The sequence below is a fragment of the Mustela putorius genome, unplaced genomic scaffold (genome assembly GCF_011764305.1).
Source record: "Mustela putorius furo isolate JIRA1106 unplaced genomic scaffold, ASM1176430v1.1 tig00000127_pilon_pilon_pilon, whole genome shotgun sequence".
In the NCBI taxonomy this organism is placed as follows: Eukaryota; Metazoa; Chordata; class Mammalia; order Carnivora; family Mustelidae; genus Mustela; species Mustela putorius.
Genome location: NW_025421288.1, coordinates 9,455,973 through 9,473,142, shown reverse-complemented (window position 1 = coordinate 9,473,142; position 17,170 = coordinate 9,455,973). Strand labels below are relative to the sequence as shown.

Sequence of the window (17,170 nt, the reverse complement as noted above, 5' to 3'; positions counted from 1 at the left end):
CAGCAAGGGGAACAGGCCTAAGAGACCCATAATCACAGTGCCACTGGACCCTGGAGTGGGGGCATAGCTCCCTGACCTGGAGACGAAAGGCTTCATAAAGGAAGTGACATCTGAAGCAGGATTTTGAGGCGAGAGTAGACATTTGTCAAGAGAAGAGGGCACTGGAGTGCGGACAGACTCTTCTGGCCTCCTTTCCCCTCTGACTGCAGGCTCCTCCCTCTCCCTGCCCACCAGCCTAGGTCAGGTAAGTGCCCCCGCCCCCCCCAGCCACACCCTGGGAGGGCCTGGGTCTGATCAGCCTTCAGCTGTACAGGCCACCGTGCGAAGAACACAAAGGCGACAATAGACAAGACAGCGAACGGACGAGGGGCACAGACACTGTTTATTGAGTGACAGGTGCAGGAGAGGTAGGTGGCTCCAGTGCAGAAGTGGAGACGGCAGGTCATGCCAAGGTGCTGTGGGCATCTGGCAGCCAGGCCACGCCCCCCCATCCTAGGGGACAGCACAAGCTCACTATGACAGGAGTAGTAAGGAGCCGGCCAGGGGCAGAGGCGGCCACAGCCTCTCATGATCCTGGGCAAGAAGCGGCAGATGAACTTGGCACAGGGACCTGGGACGGGAGGACTAGGGTCTGGGGGTTCTAGCGGGGACAGTGGGAGGGCATCACGTCTGTGGGGTGGAGTAGAGACTGTGGTGGTGGCCACCTGGTCCCAGCACCTGGGAGAAGAGCAGAGGAGTGGTCCGTGTCTGGCTGCCTCCGCACCAGCCCGGCTCCCGCCCGATGGCACCGTACCAGCTGCCGGAGCCCAGGCTGCCCGACATGCTGCAGGCAGAGAAACAAGGATCAGTCCCAAGGCAGGCACCGGGGCCACAATCCCAAGACTTGGCGGAGGGAGAGAGGCTTATGAGCACACGGCCCAGGGCCTCCGCCTTTGCAGTACCTAGGGCCTGAACCCTCTAGACTATGGCAAACTGCAACTTGGGGTGGGAAGCAGAAGAGACCTCACCCAGTACAGACAGGAAGCAGGGGCGGAGCAGGGGTGGGGCCAGGGGAGAAAGTGGCAGGACCAGGCTCTAGGTCCCCATGGCTCAATGGAGGGAGCTGGGAGGACCTGAAGCAGGGCCAGGGCTCCTACCTGGTGCTCTCGCTATGGCCGTGCTCCCAGGAGCAGCCCTCGTCCTCACAGTGCCCAGCCCGGTCAAAGAAGTAGGAACGGGAGCCAAAGACCTGCCCGTTGAGGATGCGGCTGGTGCTCTGGGGGAGGAAACCAGCATCGTGCTTTCTCCTGCCCCACCACTGGCTTCCCACTGCCCCGCCAAACCCTGGGCCAGGGATTCCCCGGCAACCACCCCTCTCTGCTGGCCCTTACCAGGTCCTGCGGGGGCCGGTGCACCCGGAAGAAGCCCACCAACAGGGTGGTGGGCAGCAGCTCCCACACAAAAAGGATGAGGCCAAACACCAGGTAGCCTTTGTTCCCCAGGTCATTCACCAGGTCCGCCTGTGGGAAGACAGTTTGTATCAATCCACAACTGTGCAGGGGGATGGGGGGGGGGTGCGACCCAGACAGAGTCGAGGCCAACTGGGGGCCAAGAGCCATGGCCACTAGGGAGGCAGCTGCTGTGCTGAATGCCCACCTGGTCAGAGACGTTGTACCAGTCATAATCGAAGGCATCCAGCCGACTCCGGGGGGCCAAGGCCAAGGCCGCCAGGTTGTAGCAGGCCCGGCTAGCGTAGAGCAGGACCATGGCGCCACCCATCGCAGCTGCCTGGCACACACTGGTCCCCTGGCACAGATGAAAAAAGAGGACCCTCAGGGAGGGGAAGCTCCAGCTCCCTCTCTACCCAAAGTCCCCAAGGGACACCCGGGGATCAGGGCTTGTGGCCCTACCTTGGCCTCCAGGTAGATGCTGGTGGAGGGTGCCCGCCGGGCGACAAGGCAGAGGCAGGCAGCAAGAGAGAGTGCGCAGATAACAAAGAGGGAGTCGCTCACCAGGACTCGCACCAGCAGGAGGGCCCAGGGCTGTGCCCGGCGCCGGCGGGACAGCACAGCGCACAGCACGTTCACCAGCAGAAAGAGCAGTGAGGCCCCCACGAAGGCCCCTCGGACAGCCAGCCTGCAGCCCACAGCACAGTCAGCCCCAGGAAACCATCGCTCGCACTCACTGACACCCCCCCCCTCAACTCCCTCAGAGTCAATCAGAATCAATCCAGACCAACCAATCTGAACCCTGGCTCTCCAGTTTCATAGATGGGGAAACCGAGGCCCACAGAGGTCAGACAGTGACTGACAGCTATGGTAGAGCAGAAAGAGCACAAGACTGAGAGTCAGAGACGTGGGGTCGGGGCGCTTGGGTGGTTCAGTCAGTTGAGGCTGAGTGTTTGCCTTTGGCTGCATTGTGATCCCAGGCTCCCTGCTTAGCGGGGAGTCTGTTTCTCCCTCTCTCTGCCCTTTTCCCACTTGTGCACTCTCTCTCTCGATAATAAGTAAATAAAATCTTTAAAAAAAAAAAAAAGGAAAGGGAAGAAAAAAAAGAAAGAAACCTGTGTTTAAGCCCTGGTTCTGGCTTCCACCAGATCTATGACCTTGAACATGTGGCTTTACCTTACCAGGCCTCAGTTTCTTCATCTCTCAGATGGGGATAATAACAGCCTCCCAGGGAAGTTGTAATAGTGTTTGTGAAAGCTCTTAATAAACTGGAAGACGTTATACAAACGACAAGCTTATCACCGCCCAAGGTCAGCCGCAAATGCGGTCTGGGGCTTCTGAGGGCCGGAGCCTCCAGCTCTTCTTTCATTGGGGATGAGGCTGGGACCCTATCCCTTCACACTAGCATGGCTGTTTCCATCAATGCTGCCCTTCACAGGTGCAGTGCCTTTGCTGAGCTGTCTGTACCACGTGCCTAACTTTTCATGACTCTATCACAAACATCTGCTAAATTGTCCCGGCCTTGGTACTGCACAGGGTCAGGGGGCAAGAAAGAAACAGACACCAGGCTGCTCCCTGCCCCTGGCCTGGGGGATTCGCCCATACATCCCATGTACTTACAAGCCTCGGCTCATCTCCGGCCGGCGCTTCGCCTTGGCCTTGAACACAACCTGGGAGCAGAGATGCCCATCATTCCTTTGGGCCCTTGGGCCTGCCACCCCACAGCCCACCCCCACCCGTTACCATGGTTACCTGGGCAAAGTAGAGATTCATAAGTGTCAGGGTGAAGAACTGCAGGCAGACAGGGCAGCAGTAGAGAAGCCAAAAGGGCAGGGGTCCCAGACGGTTGGCTCGGGGGGTATCTCGGAAGTAGAAGGAGAAGAGGGTGGTGCGCAAGGCAGCCCAGAGCAGACAGAGTGCCAGGAACACTGTCTGATAGCTCAGACGCTTGTGCCCATAGAGAAGTACCAGCCAGAGCTGGGCATATACCGAGAAGAAGAGCAGGGCATACAAAGTGGTGTAGGCCGCAGTCAGCCCCAGGGTCACGGCGGGAGGCAGCGCAGGAACCAGCCCAGCAGCAGGCACCAGGCCAGACAGGTTACTCTCCATGTCAGGACAGGAGGCCTGAATCCCAGAGAAAGAGATGGAGGGGCTGGCAGGGGGCCAGGGAAATAAATATGGAGGGGTGGGGGTTGCAGGGAGCAGGGACAGAGATGGGGAGCTCAGGAGAAAAGAAACTGGAGCTGGCCAGGCCCTTCCCCCTCAACAGAGAGACCCTGCCCTTGCAGCGCAGCCCCAGCCCCCTTACTCTGGGGCGTGGAAGGACAGACCCTCTGGAAGGCAGAGGCGGGAAGTGGGCAGGATATCCTCCCTGGGCCAGTCCCAGAGCCAGGATGAGGGGGTGCAGAGCCTGAAGGACAGGGGTCCCTGGCCTTGGTCGTCGGAGTCGTCCCGGCTGGAGGGGGAGAGCCGGCAGATATCCTTCGGCTGAAGGCAGCGGCCCCTGCGGGGGACGCTCAACGCCCAGCTCTCCCCCCACCCCACCAAACCGGGGGTCTCTCTCCCCTCCAATAATCCGGATTGGGGGTGGCCTCTGCCTTCCGTCCTCGGAATTCCGGACGACGCTGCCCCGCCCCCACCCCACCCCCCACAGCATCCACTCTCCAGCCTCGAGGGCCGGGAGGAGGCCAATGCCGGGTGCTCAGGACGCCGCTGGGGGAGCCGGCTCTGGTCGCTGGGACCCGGGGCTCCGGCTCCCCAGCTCCCCGGCTCCCGCTGCTCCGCCCCCTCCTGCGCCTGCGCCTGCGCGGGCGCCGTTCGCTACGCTAAATGCGGAGGGTCTGGCCCCCACCAGCTCCGCAGGCCCGCGCCGCGCCCGGCGCGGAGCCGTTCGAGAATTGGCGCGAGGTGCGCCGGCGGCGGGCGCCAGGGGTTACTAGAAGCAGCGGGAGGCCGAGACGCTGGGGCGGAACCGCATCCGGCGGGCGCCCGGGTGGGCAGTGCCCGGAGCCACCTGCCCTCGTCTGTTTGGGGGGCCGCCAGTTCCCAGGTTTCTCCTCCCTATCCCCAAATCCAGATTGCGCCGCCCGGCCTGGGGGGCGGCAACAACTCCCCCTCACCCGCTCTCGGAAGGAAACTTCCGCCCACAGCCAAGATGGCCCCCGGGCCCCGCCCCCTGGGTTTAACCCGCAGGGCCCCGCAGTCCCGGGGAGGCACGCCCGCCCCACTCCCCGGCGGGCCGCCGTTCCCGCTCACCTGGCCGGCTGCCTGCTTCCGCGAGTCCTACGGCCGCCCTCAACGGGACCCCCTCTCCTGCGCCGGGGCAGTCATCCTGCCGGAGAGGAGGCTCCCTCGCTTATCTCGAGCTCTCCTGAGCTGGCGCGGAGTAGTGCCCCCGAGGCGGGCGGTGCGAGGTTTCCACCGTGGGGAAGAGGGAGCGGGACTTCCCGACCCGGCTACCCAGTCCACACGGAGCAGTGACAACAGCAACGACAATGTCATCCAGATGAAGCAGGGACAACAGCAACAACACCTGCATCGACGGCTGAGCTTCAACTGAAGCCTTTGCAAAGTGCTTTCACCCACAGTAATCACTCGGTTTACAAAGTTGTCTGGCTTCTAAGGGAGGTGTCATTATCTTCATTCTACAGGAGTGGAGACTAAGGCCCAGAGGGGCTGAAGGGCTTGTCAGCAGAAGCTGGTCTCCAGGTTCCAAATGGGGACCCAGAGAATCCCTCATCTGCTCCCACACATGGCTCGGGCACAAGGAAGTCGGGAACTGAGCGGCGGGAGGCGAGACAGGGACCTAGTGGAACGACGGTGGGCAGGGAGCCTGTCCGCCGGCGGGGGCGGAGGCTGGGCCGGGGCGGCCACGCCCCCTGGCCAGCCCTAGTGACATTTCAAGAGCTGATTGGGCCGGGTCGGTGACAGTTCCCGTTGCCCGGGCAACTAGGGCCGGGCTCCCTCGGTACTAGAGGGAGGCGGCAGGCCCGGGTCAGGGGCCTCCTCGAGATCGGGCTTGGGGTAAGACTCGTGTGCCGCCACCGAGGGCAGGTTGGGCCTGGGTCTGAGTAGGGGACTGGGACTGCTTCACAGCACCAGGGCTCCAAAAGAGGAGAGTTCGGTCCTGTTTGGACAGGCTGAACGACCTGCCCGGCTAGGCTCAGTGGACAGATCTGGGCCTGGGAAGCAGGGTGAACGTGGGGTTCTAAGGTGGGAGAGGGAACTACAGTCATCTGCCCCTCCCTTCACCAGTCACCATTTGCCCCAGCTTGTGCCCTAACTACCTGCCATCTTGCCCCCACAGCCCAGAGCATGTTCCAGATCCCAGAGTTTGAGCCCAGTGAGCAGGAAGACTCCAGCCCTGCAGATAGGGGCCTGGGCCCCAGCCCCACAGGGGATCAACCCCCAGGCCTTGGCAAGCACCTGCAGACGGCCCCAGGCCTCCTAGGGGAAGCTGGTCACCAGCAGGGGCAGCCGGCCAGCAGCAGCCACCATGGAGGTAGGTACCCACCCCCCAACCACCTGCCTGTCCACCTTGCCCAGCAGCTCCCCACATCCCAGCTGCATCCCCACTAACTGGCTGGCTTCGAGTAAGTGCCTAACGTGTCTGCTCCTCAGTTTCCTCTTCTGTAAAACAGAGCAATTAATCACCACTGTTGTAGGGCTGTTGGGATGATACCAGAAATATATAGGAAGCACTTAATTATAGTGCCAGTGCATAGTAAATGCTCAAAGAATGTAGCTGTTAGCCTAGGACCAGCACAGAAATCACCTGGAGACAGAGGCGCCTGGGTGGCTCAGTCCTGCCTTGGGCTCTGGTCACGATCCCAGGGTCCGGAGATGGAGCCCTGCATCAGGCTCCCTGCTCAGCGGGAAGCCTGCTTTTCCCTCTGCCACTCCCCCAGCTTGTGTTTCCACTCTCCCTGTGTCTCTGTCAAATAAGTAAATAAAATCTAAAATACGACAACACTACTTTTACATAACAAGAAAGACAGATGGAGGAGAAGGGGTCTGGACACACTCAGCGAGGGGACCCAGTGCTGAGCCGAAAGAAAGGATGTCCATCCAGTGTCCACTGGAGGAATGGCAGCCATTTCTCCCCAGTGTCCACCTCCCCAGTGCCCACCCCCGGTCTTGGCACCTAGAACAACCATAGAGATCTTCTGTAAACAAAACACCTATCCTTAACATCATGAAGCCAGAAAGACCACTACTCCCAGGCTCACGAACAAGAAGGCTTACGAAGTCCTCCTCCCCAGCCCGCGCGCACACACACTTTGTCAGACTGAACCCCAAAGACTTTCTTTAACTCCTTTAGCGTCCAGATCTTTGCACTTGGCTGCTCTCGGCTTTCCACCAGGCCTCGTGGTTCCTCTTCACCTTCAGTATCCAGGGCTTCACTTGTGCCAAGTGTTGCCCCAGCCGCCAGGGGGTACATTAGTGAACAAAAGAGATAAAAGTCCTTGCTCTTTGTGGTGCCTCCAGGTTCTAGTTGAGTGGGAAGAGACAGGCCATCAACAAACAAACAAATGCTGCCCTGCAGTCCTGGCGGTGCCAGAAGCATTCTCTACTTTCTCTCTGGATCCCGAGTACCAGAAGGCTGGGGGAGTGACTCTGCCGGAGGTGGTCAGGGTCAGCCCAGCATGGTAGGAAGCAAGGTTAGAAGGGGGTGAGAGGTGAGCCCTGCCCCTGTCCCCAGAAAAACAGATCCTAACTGGAAAAATATCCCAGCCTAGGGAAGGGCCCCTGCAAACGCCCTGAAGGCAGGACACAGTCTAGGTCACTGAGGTGGGGGGGAGAGGTCAAGATGCCTCAGGGAAGATGAATGGTGGGTGGAGCATGTGGGCGGGGCCTGGAAGGCCTGTGCCAGGACATTGGCTTTCACTTTGAGTGAAAACATGGGGGAGGACCGGGAGCAGAGGCAGGGCTGTCTGATACGGAATCAAGAACCTCACCAGGGCCTCTGTGTTGGGACTAGTATGCAGTGGGCAAAAGCAGCCCCGTGGGGGTGCTGCAGGGGAGGCTGCTGGGAGAGTCCCAGTGAGAGAGGATGATGACTTGTGCCTGTTGGAGGCAGAGGAAGTGGTACACATTTATTTTGTAGGTAGAACTGGCAGGATTTGCCAACAGACTGGGTGTGGGGGTGTGCAGGAGAGAGAGGAATCAGGGAGGGCCTCGAGGCGTCTGGGCTGGGCACCTGGAGGACCCTGCCCTTGACTCTGATGGAGCTACAGCCAAATCAGGAGCCTGGTGTGGGCCAAGTGAGGGTAGGGGGGCCTCCTGGGCAGCCGGTTGGATAGGCCCAAGAGGGATTTATACACCTGGGAGTTGTCAGTCCCAGAGGTAGTGTTCTCTGAGGCCTAGGCAGCCAGTGTAGGGGGGGGGGGGGGGCTGCTCTGAGCCTGGGGCCTTGACCTTCTGAGGGAGGCAGCAGGGAAGAAATTAGCAGGATAGGAGGGAAACCAGGAGCTGGCAGGGCCCACGCAGCAGGGGATTGCTTCTGGCTGGAGATCTGGGAGAGGGCCGTTGGAGTCGCCAACACACGCCGCCGTTGCAGTTTGGGTGAGGAGATGGGGGGAAGGCTGACGTCAGTTCAGAAGGGAAGGATAATGGGAAGAGAGGTGGAGACAGGGGAGCCCCCTTTGGGCAGCGGTGCTCCAGGAAAGGGGTGCAGCGAAGACCCAAGGAGGGGGTGGTGTTTTTGTTGCCGTTGTTGTTTTGTGGTTTAAGGGGAAAGAAAATAGCTTGTCTAGAAGCTGAGGGGGGTAATCCAGGAGCCAAGGAACTACCATATGAGGTAGGAGAGAAGGGACACTAACTAGAGAGAAGTCCTCGAGTAGGACACTGGGGTCTGGCACCCGGGGAGGGCTGGCTCAGCTAAATGCGAGACAGTGGACAGGAGTGGGAGGTTGTGAGTAGATAGGAAGTAGAAGAAGTTTCTCTTTCTCTCTCTCTCCCTTTTTTAAAGATTTTATTTATTTGACAGATGTGAGAGAAGGAACACAAGCAGGGGGAGTGGGAGAGGGAGAAGCAGGCCTCCCACTCAGCTGGGGGCCTGATGCGGGGCTCCGTCCCAGGACCCTGGGATCAGGACTTGAGCCTCGAAGGCACACGGTTAACAACTGAGTCACTCAGGGGCCCCAGCAGAAGTTTCTCTTGGGGGTGCTGCCAGTTTCTCCAGGAAAGGGTGGGACGAGAGCGGATCAGTCTTGAAGTGGCCATCGGTCCCCAAGCCCAGAGTATGCGGGGTGGGAGAGTATGCGGGGTGGGCGGGGCAATGTCAAGGGCGCCACGTGGCCAGTTTCTTTTTTTTTAAATTATAAACGTTTTTTTTTTAAGATTTATTTATTTATTTATTTGACAGAGAGAAATCACAAGTAGGCAGAGAGGCAGGCAGAGAGAGAGAGAGAGGGAAGCAGGCTCCCTGCTGAGCAGAGAGCCCGATGCGGGACTCAATCCCAGGACCCTGAGATCATGACCTGAGCCGAAGGCAGCGGCTTAACCCACTGAGCCACCCAGGCGCCCCTAAATTATAAACTTTTTTTTTCCCCCCTAAAGATTTTGCTTGTTTATTCAAGAGTGAGTGAGGGAGAGAGAGAACATGAGTGGCCAGGAAGGGCTGAGGGACAGGGAGAAGCAAGACTCCCCACTGAACAAGGAGCCTGAGTGGTAAAGATCCCAGGACCTTGGGATCATGACCTGAGCCGAAGGCAGACGCTTTTTTTTTTTTTTTTTTAAGGTTTTATTTATTTATTTATTTTCTTATTTATTTGTCAGAGACAAAGAGAGACACAGCGAGAGAGAGAGGGAACACAAGCAGGCGGGGTGGGAGATGGAGAAGCAGGCTTCCCGCTGAACGGGGAGCCAGATGTGCAGCTGGATCCCAGGACCCTGGAATTATGACCTGAGATGCTTAACTGACTGAGCCACCCAGGCACCCATGCCATGAATTTCAGTGGAGGCAGCATGGCTATGCTTTTCTTCAGCCTGGGGGTCCAAGGGGCCAGCTGGGAGTTAGAGTTTAGCCAGAGCTGTGCCTGACTCAGCCCAGCTGCGGAGGGGTGCTGGAGGGTGTCTGCACAGAGAGGCAGTGGTCTCGGTGTGGGGTGTAGCCTGGCTCTGGGAGTTCTGGCATCATTAGAGTGGGCTTCTAGGGGAGGGAGCCAGCCAGGTAGAAGCTGCGAGGCTTAGGATGGAGTTCCTGAAGCTTCTCTCCCGGGGAAGGAGGGAGAGGCTGGAAAGCAGAAGGGCCACTTGGGTCCTGGGAGTGAACGGGGTTCGGTTCGGGACTGGAGGAAGCTCCTGCACCAGTGAGTGTGTAGCCTGAGGGCGGGGGCGCCTCCCCAAGCTCCAGACCCTTCCTTGAGGAGGACAGCAAGGGAGAAAGTAGCCATTGATGGGAGTTCTTAAACTTTTGACTTAGTTTTATTTTTTTAATTTAAATTCAATTCATTAACATAGATTGTATTATAAGTTTCAGAGTTGGAGGTCAGTGACTCACCAGTTGCATGTAACAGGGCTCATTCCCTCGCCCAGGTACCCACTCCCCCCACCCACCTCTGGACTTAGTTTTCCTTTTTCCTTAAAGATTTTATTTATTTATTTGACAGAGATCACAAGTAGGCAGAGAGGCAGGCAGAGGAGGGTGGGGGGGGGCAGACTCCCTGCTGAGCAGAGAGCCAACACCGATGCCTGGCTGGATCCCAAGACCCTGAGATCATGACCTGAGCCGAAGGCAGAGGCTTTAACCCACTGAGCCACCCAGGCGCCCCTGGACTTAGTTTTCAGTGCCTAAAAAGCAAATGATTTTCCCAGAAAAGATCAGCAAGGTTGGGGAGGGGGGGATTGCTCTTTGGGAGCCACAGAGCCCCTGCCCCCTCCAGGCCCGCTGAGTCCCGGAGTCCCGAGTCCACATTCCCTGACCCCTGGGCCCTGTGGGAATGGATGTGTGCATGTCCCCAGGGCAGAGACTGTGACACCTTTTGTGCTGTGACAGCCCCAGCGCATAGCCCAGGGCCCTGGACAGGTAGGTGCACTGGGAACAGGAACAACTGGGAGTGTGTGTGGATGGTGGGGAGGGAGGCCAGACCACAGGGTTCAAACACCTCCTCACCCTCCCTTAGGGGGCTGAACTTGAGCAGGCGAGTTAACTGTCTGCCTCAGTTTTCTTACCTGTAAAGTGAGAATAGAAACTTTCCCTTCTTATGGGGGGGATCTGATCAGTTAATATGGGAAACGCGCTGGGGCACCTGGGCGGTTCAGTCAGTTAAGTGTCTGCTTTCTGCTCAGGTCATGACCCTGGAGCCCCAGGATCTAGCCTCCGCATCCGGGCTCCCTGGTCAGGAGGGAGTCTGTTTCTCCCTCTACTCGTCACCCTGCTCGTGTTCTCTCTCACTCTCTCTGTCTCTCTCTCAAATAAATAAAATCTTCAAAAGAAAAAGAAAAAGCTTCGCAAAAAAAAAAAAAAAGGAAAAGTGCTTAGAAACAGTGCCTGCGGGCACCTGGGTGGCTCAGTGGGTTAAGCCTCTGCCTTTGGCTCGGGTCCTGATCCCGGGGTCCTAGGTTCCAGCCCCACATCGGCTCTCTGCTTAGCTGGGAGGCTCCTTCCCCCTCTCTGCTTGTAATCTCTTTCCTTCCTCTGTCAAATAAATAAATAAAAATCTTTGTTTTTAAAAAAAAAGAAAAAAGAAAAAAGAGACAGTGCCCGGCACAGAGGAGCCTTTGCTGTTCTTACGAGACTGCAACAGTTGTTGCCATTGTTGTTGTTAATTTTTATTTATTTGTTAGAGAGCATTTGGGCAGGGAGAGCCAGAGGCAGGGAGAGAAGCAGGCTCTGCACTGAGCAAGGAGCCTGATATGGGACTTGACCCCAGGATGCTGGGATCATGACCTGAGCCGAAGGCAGTCACTCGACTGACTGAGCCACCCAGGTGCCCCTGTTGCTCTTGTTGTTAATGTGAATTGTTGGCCCAAACCCTGAGCAGAGCTGAGGACTGCCATAGACATGGACAACCCATGCCTCCTGATAATGGACACAGAAAGGTTAAGTTAGAACCAGAATGTAAAGACCTTGAAAGCCACACTAAGGAGTTTGGACTTTATTTCCTTGGCAATGGGGAGCCGTTGAAGGTTTCAGGCAGAGGACAGACACAGTTGGATTTAGGGCAAGGGTTGGCAAACCACAGCCACAGGCTAAATCCCTATTTTTTTTTTAAGATTTTATTTGTTTATTTATCAGAGAGCACAAGCAGGGGAAGAGGCAGGGTGGCAGGCAGAGGAAGAGAGAGAAGCAGGCTCTCTGCTGAGCAGGGAGCCCGATGCGGAACTCAATCCCAGGACCCTGGGATCATGACCTGAGTCGAAGGCAGCAGTTTAACTGACTGAGCCACCCAGGCGTCCCTAAATCCCTATTTTTTTTTGTCAGCCTGTGAACTAAGAATGGTTTTGACATTATAAACATTTTAGTGGAATACAACAACGCAATTATATATTGTTCATGGCTTCTTTCAAGCAATGACCACAGAACTGAGTAGTTGTCACAGAGACCGTGTGGCGTGCAGTGGCCCAAAACATTTCCTCTCTGGCCCTTTACCGAAAACATTTGCCAGCTCCTGCTATAGAGTGTTTTTCTGATTCAGCAGCTCCGAGCAAGATGGGGTGTGTTCTTTGCAGGCCAGTAAGAGATTTCTGTACCCCAGATGGCTTTAGGGTAGACAAGGAGCCTGGGCTTCCTGCAGGTGCTGGAACCTGATGGGCGCCACGCACATGCTCAGCTTGGGCCACCAGCCTGGTTGCCTGCTGGGGGTGGGAGGCTAGCAGTGGGTGAGCCCCTGCAGGCAGGAGAGCAGGATTCAAACCCCGAGTTGCCTGATGACCAAGCTTCACTGCCTCCAGCTGCCTGGAACACCAGCATTTTGATCAAGTGTGTAAGGATGCTCTCGAAAGCGTCAACTTAGGTGTGTTCGGCCCCCACCCACTTACCCAGAGGCCCCATGGTAAAGAATTTAAAATTTTGCTGGAGCTTGGGGCCCCTCCCACCGGAGGTCCCTCCCTCTCCCCACACCCCAGCCTCAGGCAACCTGAGAGGGTGGTGTGTGTAGGCAAGCCTGAGCACCCACCCTAGCTCTCGCCCAGGCAGGAGCTGCTCCCTCTCCCTCCCACCTCACTTCCCCAGAGTGGGGAGAGGCCCTTTCTGTCCAGCTCCGGGATGTGGGAATGTGCCAGGCGAGAGCTGATTGGAGAGTGAGATGGTTCAGAGTGAGCATGTCCACTGCCCCAGGGAGTTCACAGAAAATTCCTCAGGTTTTTTTTCCAGTACAAAGAAGGACACTTTTAAAAGCTCAGTTTACATGTATGGTTGTCATTCTGATGGTGGCTGGCTTGGCATCGCGAAATCCACCGCTTTGGCGGAAACAGCTTGCTCCAGAGGATAGGTTCCTGGTCGGGCTGACACTCACGGAGGGCCCAGAGATGCCTTCCCTGAGTGGCACCCCCAAGGTGGCCTGTGAGGCGGATGTTGGGAACTTGGGGCATGACCATTAAGGACACAGGCCCTGGAGCCAGACTGGTTGGGTTTGGATCCCAGCTCTGCCACCTACAAGCTGGGTGACATCAGGGAAGTGACTTAACCTCTCTGGGCCTTAGTCTTCTCCGTAAAATGGGGACAGTGAGGAACCTTCCTCACAGGGTGTGGTGGGGACGTAATGAATTGATTCAGGTGAAGAACTGTGAGGCTGACTGACATGGCCAGTGCTCTTCTGATTTCCCGGCGGGGGGCTTGGCATCCAGACCAAGTGGCCACCCACAAGTCACTTGCTTTCTGACTTTCTCGCACCTGGCGTCTGTCAAGTGTAGGGGTTGTGCGCTTTCTTAAAAGCTAGTGAAGGAGAATAGCTGACGTTCCTTGAGCCCTTAAATGGCCAGGAGGGTGTGCCCGCCGCAGGACCTCTGGCAACTTCCTAACCTCTAGGTGCCTCCACTTCTTCCTCTGTAGCATGAGTAGGGGGGTGGGGGTTGGGACTTTGCCGCTGCCTCACTGGGAAGCTGGGAGGTTTCAGGATGTAAAAGGGGTCAGAACCTGGTTCTCTCCTTGTCTCATCTGTTATTGGGGTGGTCCTGGGAGACGGGGACTGCCCCCATTTATTTATTTTATTTTTTTATTCTTTAAGATTTATTTATTGGAGAAAGAGCATGAATGGGGGGAGGGGCAGAGGAAGAGGGAGCCTGGGATCATGACCTGAGCCAAAGGCAGACATTTAACCCCCTAACCGTGTGAGCCACCCAGGTGTCCCCCCCCCCTTTTTTTTTTAAGATTTTATTTTATTAGAGTGTGAGCTGGGAAAGAGGCAGATGGAGAGGAAGAGGCAGACTCCACACTGAGCAGGGAGCCCCATGCAGGGCTAGAGCTGAAGGCAGACGCCCAACTGACTGAGCCACCCCTGCCCCCATTTCATAGAGGAAGACACTGAGGCCCCAGTAGGAAGGGCCCAAGGTGGAGCATCTGGATGGCCCCGCAGTGGGGCTCCTACTCAGCATGCCCCACCCCCTGCCCAAGAGCATGCACTCTCTTCCCCTTTCTCTCTCAAATAAATAAATAGAATCTTAAAATAAAGGAGTGGGGGCTAAAATCACAAAGCAGGAAATTAAACTGGTTGAGGTGGGGCCCTGCCTCTGCCCCGCCCCCACACCCCACAGAACTGGATAAGGGCTCAGTGGGTGGGCGTGTCCTTGTCAAGGTGTTTCTGTTCCTGACTCTTCCAGCCTGTATCCCTAGTCCTGATTTCTGATTTAGCTTCCTGTTCCCCACTTCCACCTCACTCCTCAGAGGCCTCGCGGTGTTCCTGCCCGACCTCGGGCCTGGACTTCCGTAAAGCTCAGAACAGCCAGGAGCTCGGACCACCCTCTTAGCCTAGGCCTTTCTGGATCCCGTACCCTCTTTCCTTCTTAGCTTTCTTAGTCCCGTCTCTGGAACTGGGCCCCTTGGAGGCCCTATGGCCCCTGAAAGTGACCCACAGGGCTTTGCATAAGGTCCTCTGGGAGAGGCTGAGACACCGTTTTGCCATGGCTTCTGAGCCTAAATCTTACTTCCTCAATGCCTTTCCTAACAGATGGGCCTTGCTGGGGGCCCTGAGAACCTTCCCCTGCACCACTTCCCTGCTGGCTTTCACGGTACTAGGTAGCTCTGGGTTTCTGCTCCTGGGACTGGTTCTAGGTCTTTGTTGGTCTAGATTTGGGGATGGGTGTTGATGGGAGCGGAGGAACGGCACACAGTACACAGGTCAGACAGACTAAGAACACAGGAGAGGTGACCATGAAAGACAACTTGTCGTGTACTTCCAGTTTCCGGAGCACTTTCACGTTGTTTTATGTGACCTTTCCACTGCCACTGGTAGTCAGGGACAGGTCCACCCCTACACGGGTAAGCACACTGGCTCAGAGCTCAAGGGTGGTCTGATAAGGGAAGAGGTGTAGCTCATTTATTGATCACTGGGCTCCGGAAGTCTAGAGACTTCCAACCTGAGAACATCATACTGTGCGACTGTGGACAAGTCTCCACTCTCTAAGCCTCTGTCTTCTCGTCTGTAAAATGGAGGTCTTGTTAGGACTCCCTTCTTAGGCTGGTTGGGAGCATGAGGGAATTCCCAGGGCTGGCACATAGTAAGTGCTCCATAATCATTACCTTAAAAAAAAGTCAACAGACCCTTCCAGACTCTTCAAAGCAGGTGTTTTGGGAGGTACAGACATGCTGCTGACAGGTCCTTGCTCTCCAGGGCCCAAGGTCTCCCTAGGGCACAACAGTGAAACAAATGGGTCCCAGCAGGTCACTTGCAGAGCTGGAGTTCAGCCCTGCCTAAGGCAGGAGATCTCATCCAAGTGATTGATTTCCTCCAAGGACTGCCCTGAGGCCCCGTGGCCTTGCGCTGATAGCTATGCGACTTATGCCCGGGCGCGGACAGCAGCAGAGGTCATTTAATACACTAAGGGCCTGGCCCATTATTGGGGCTCAATTAAGATTTATGGGATTAATGAGAAGTTAATGCGAATCTTCACAAAAGCCCCACGAGCTTCCCTCACTTTACGTATGAAGGAACTGAACTGGGTCTCGGAGGTACTTTGAGGCACCTGCCAAGCTACTGGGCACCCAGGGACATCAGCGGGCAGGGAGCTGGTGCCGAGGGCTTTGGCAAAGCTGGAGGCACAGAGGAGTGGGGACTCATGCCGCCTCCGTTCCCTGTGCAGGCGCTGGGGCTGTGGAGACGCGGAGTCGCCACAGCTCGTACCCCGCGGGGACCGAGGAAGATGAGGGGATGGAGGAAGAAGAGCTTAGCCCTTTCCGGGGGCGCTCGCGGTCAGCGCCCCCCAACCTCTGTGCGGCACTGCGTTACGGCCGCGAGCTCCGGAGGATGAGCGACGAGTTCCAGGGCTCCTTCAAGGTGAGCGCCGGCCCCAAAGCATGTCGGGATCTGTAGTTCGGGGCACCCCACCCCACCCCGCCCCGGGCCACTCTTCCTGCGTCCTAGTGCCTGCCGGTATCTGTAGTCCGGACCGAGGATCAGAAGGCCAAAGCGCCAGAGTTTCCGGGATGCTCGGGGCGCGAGGCATGCTGGTATTTGTGCTCGCGATCGGCCCCTTTCGGATATCCGGGTTCTTCGGTCTCAGGTTCAGAATTACTTAGTGCTTGAATTGCCGTTCGGGCTTCGAGGCTAGGTCTCGGGCTCTGATACTCGCAAGGTCCTAAGCGTTCTCCCCCAGCGCCCCTGGCAGGGTGCGTCTGGGATCTAACCAGTCCCATTTCTGAGGGCCCAAGCGACCCTTGGAGCTCCCGTAAGTGGTGAGGAGGCCACTCGTACAGGGCATGCGGGGAGCTATGTATGGTTTAGGGCCCCGGGCATCTCAGCGGTGGATTTCAGAGGTGGAGGGCTCCGACTTGGGCTGCCACGACAGGCTAACTCATTTAACCCTCTCTTCCCACCCGAAGGGGCTTCCTCGCCCGAAGAGCGCAGGCACAGCCACGCAGATGCGACAGAGCCCCAGTTGGACGCGCGTCATCCAGTCCTGGTGGGATCGGAACTTGGGGAGAGGAGGCTCCGCCCCCTCCCAATGACCCGTCCCACAGCCCGAAACCCCCCCCTTTCCCGGCGCCGCCGGCGGCCATCTTGGGTGTGGGCGGAAGTCTTTTCCGCAGGCTTTATGCAAGAAAGAGGATCAGTCCTTTCCTTTTCGAAGGAGGTGATCTGACCCAAAGCCCGATTTCCTTCCGGTGTGTACGAAGAGCACGGAGGGGTTTGTCCTCGTCGGAAGTTTTGAAGTTTTATCGGCTCTTAGCCGCCGGAAGTGGCCCTGTGATCCCGCCCCCGGCGATGGGATACCCTCATCGTCTGCAAGTTGCAATTCGAAGAAGTCCTGACTTCTCACCAGAACCCTTTCCTCCGCGGTGTCGCTGGGGGCCATCGCTTGCAGCGACATGTGCTTAATAAAGCCCGCGTTTGTGCCGCCGAGTCTTCTCTTTCCGTCGCTTGGGGCTTCGCAGGCAGGGGCAGTGCTAGCACATGCAGTTTCAAAAGAAGTCTTCGCTTTACACATAAGAGAAAGTGAGGCTCTTTTTGAGCGACTTACCCTGGAACCGAGACCGGGAACGGGTCCAGGCGGCAACCAGAGAGCCAGGGCTTCTTGGCCTCTGGAAAGCAGAGCGCAGCGGGCCTTGGGACCTGCAGGTCCTTATCTCTAATATGGTAATTGGG

General features: G+C 57.2%; 2 protein-coding genes across 3 annotated transcripts; one reads left to right on the top strand and one right to left on the bottom strand.

The window, feature by feature from the left end:
* Positions 1 to 522: 522 nt before the first annotated feature.
* GPR137 (G protein-coupled receptor 137) lies at positions 523 to 4,231 on the bottom strand. The gene is made up of 8 exons (XM_004770166.3): positions 3,736 to 4,231; positions 3,180 to 3,551; positions 3,048 to 3,097; positions 1,890 to 2,115; positions 1,636 to 1,785; positions 1,371 to 1,499; positions 1,137 to 1,255; positions 523 to 823 (listed from the first exon to the last, which is right to left on the bottom strand). Exons 1-8 carry the CDS (start codon positions 4,081 to 4,083, stop codon positions 664 to 666), a joined length of 1,554 nt encoding a protein of 517 aa, XP_004770223.3. The 5' UTR covers positions 4,084 to 4,231; the 3' UTR covers positions 523 to 663.
* Positions 4,232 to 4,282: 51 nt separating this feature from the next.
* BAD (BCL2 associated agonist of cell death) lies at positions 4,283 to 16,922 on the top strand. Of its 2 annotated transcripts, none has more exons than XM_045064226.1 (4): positions 4,283 to 4,476; positions 5,734 to 5,928; positions 15,669 to 15,862; positions 16,408 to 16,922. In XM_045064226.1, exons 2-4 carry the CDS (start codon positions 5,742 to 5,744, stop codon positions 16,531 to 16,533), a joined length of 507 nt encoding a protein of 168 aa, XP_044920161.1. In that variant the 5' UTR covers positions 4,283 to 4,476; positions 5,734 to 5,741; the 3' UTR covers positions 16,534 to 16,922. The 2 variants fall into 2 exon arrangements, with proteins under 2 accessions (XP_044920161.1, XP_004770222.1); XM_004770165.3 differs by lacking the exon at positions 4,283 to 4,476 and adding an exon at positions 5,334 to 5,450.
* The last annotated feature ends 248 nt before the right edge of the window (positions 16,923 to 17,170 follow it).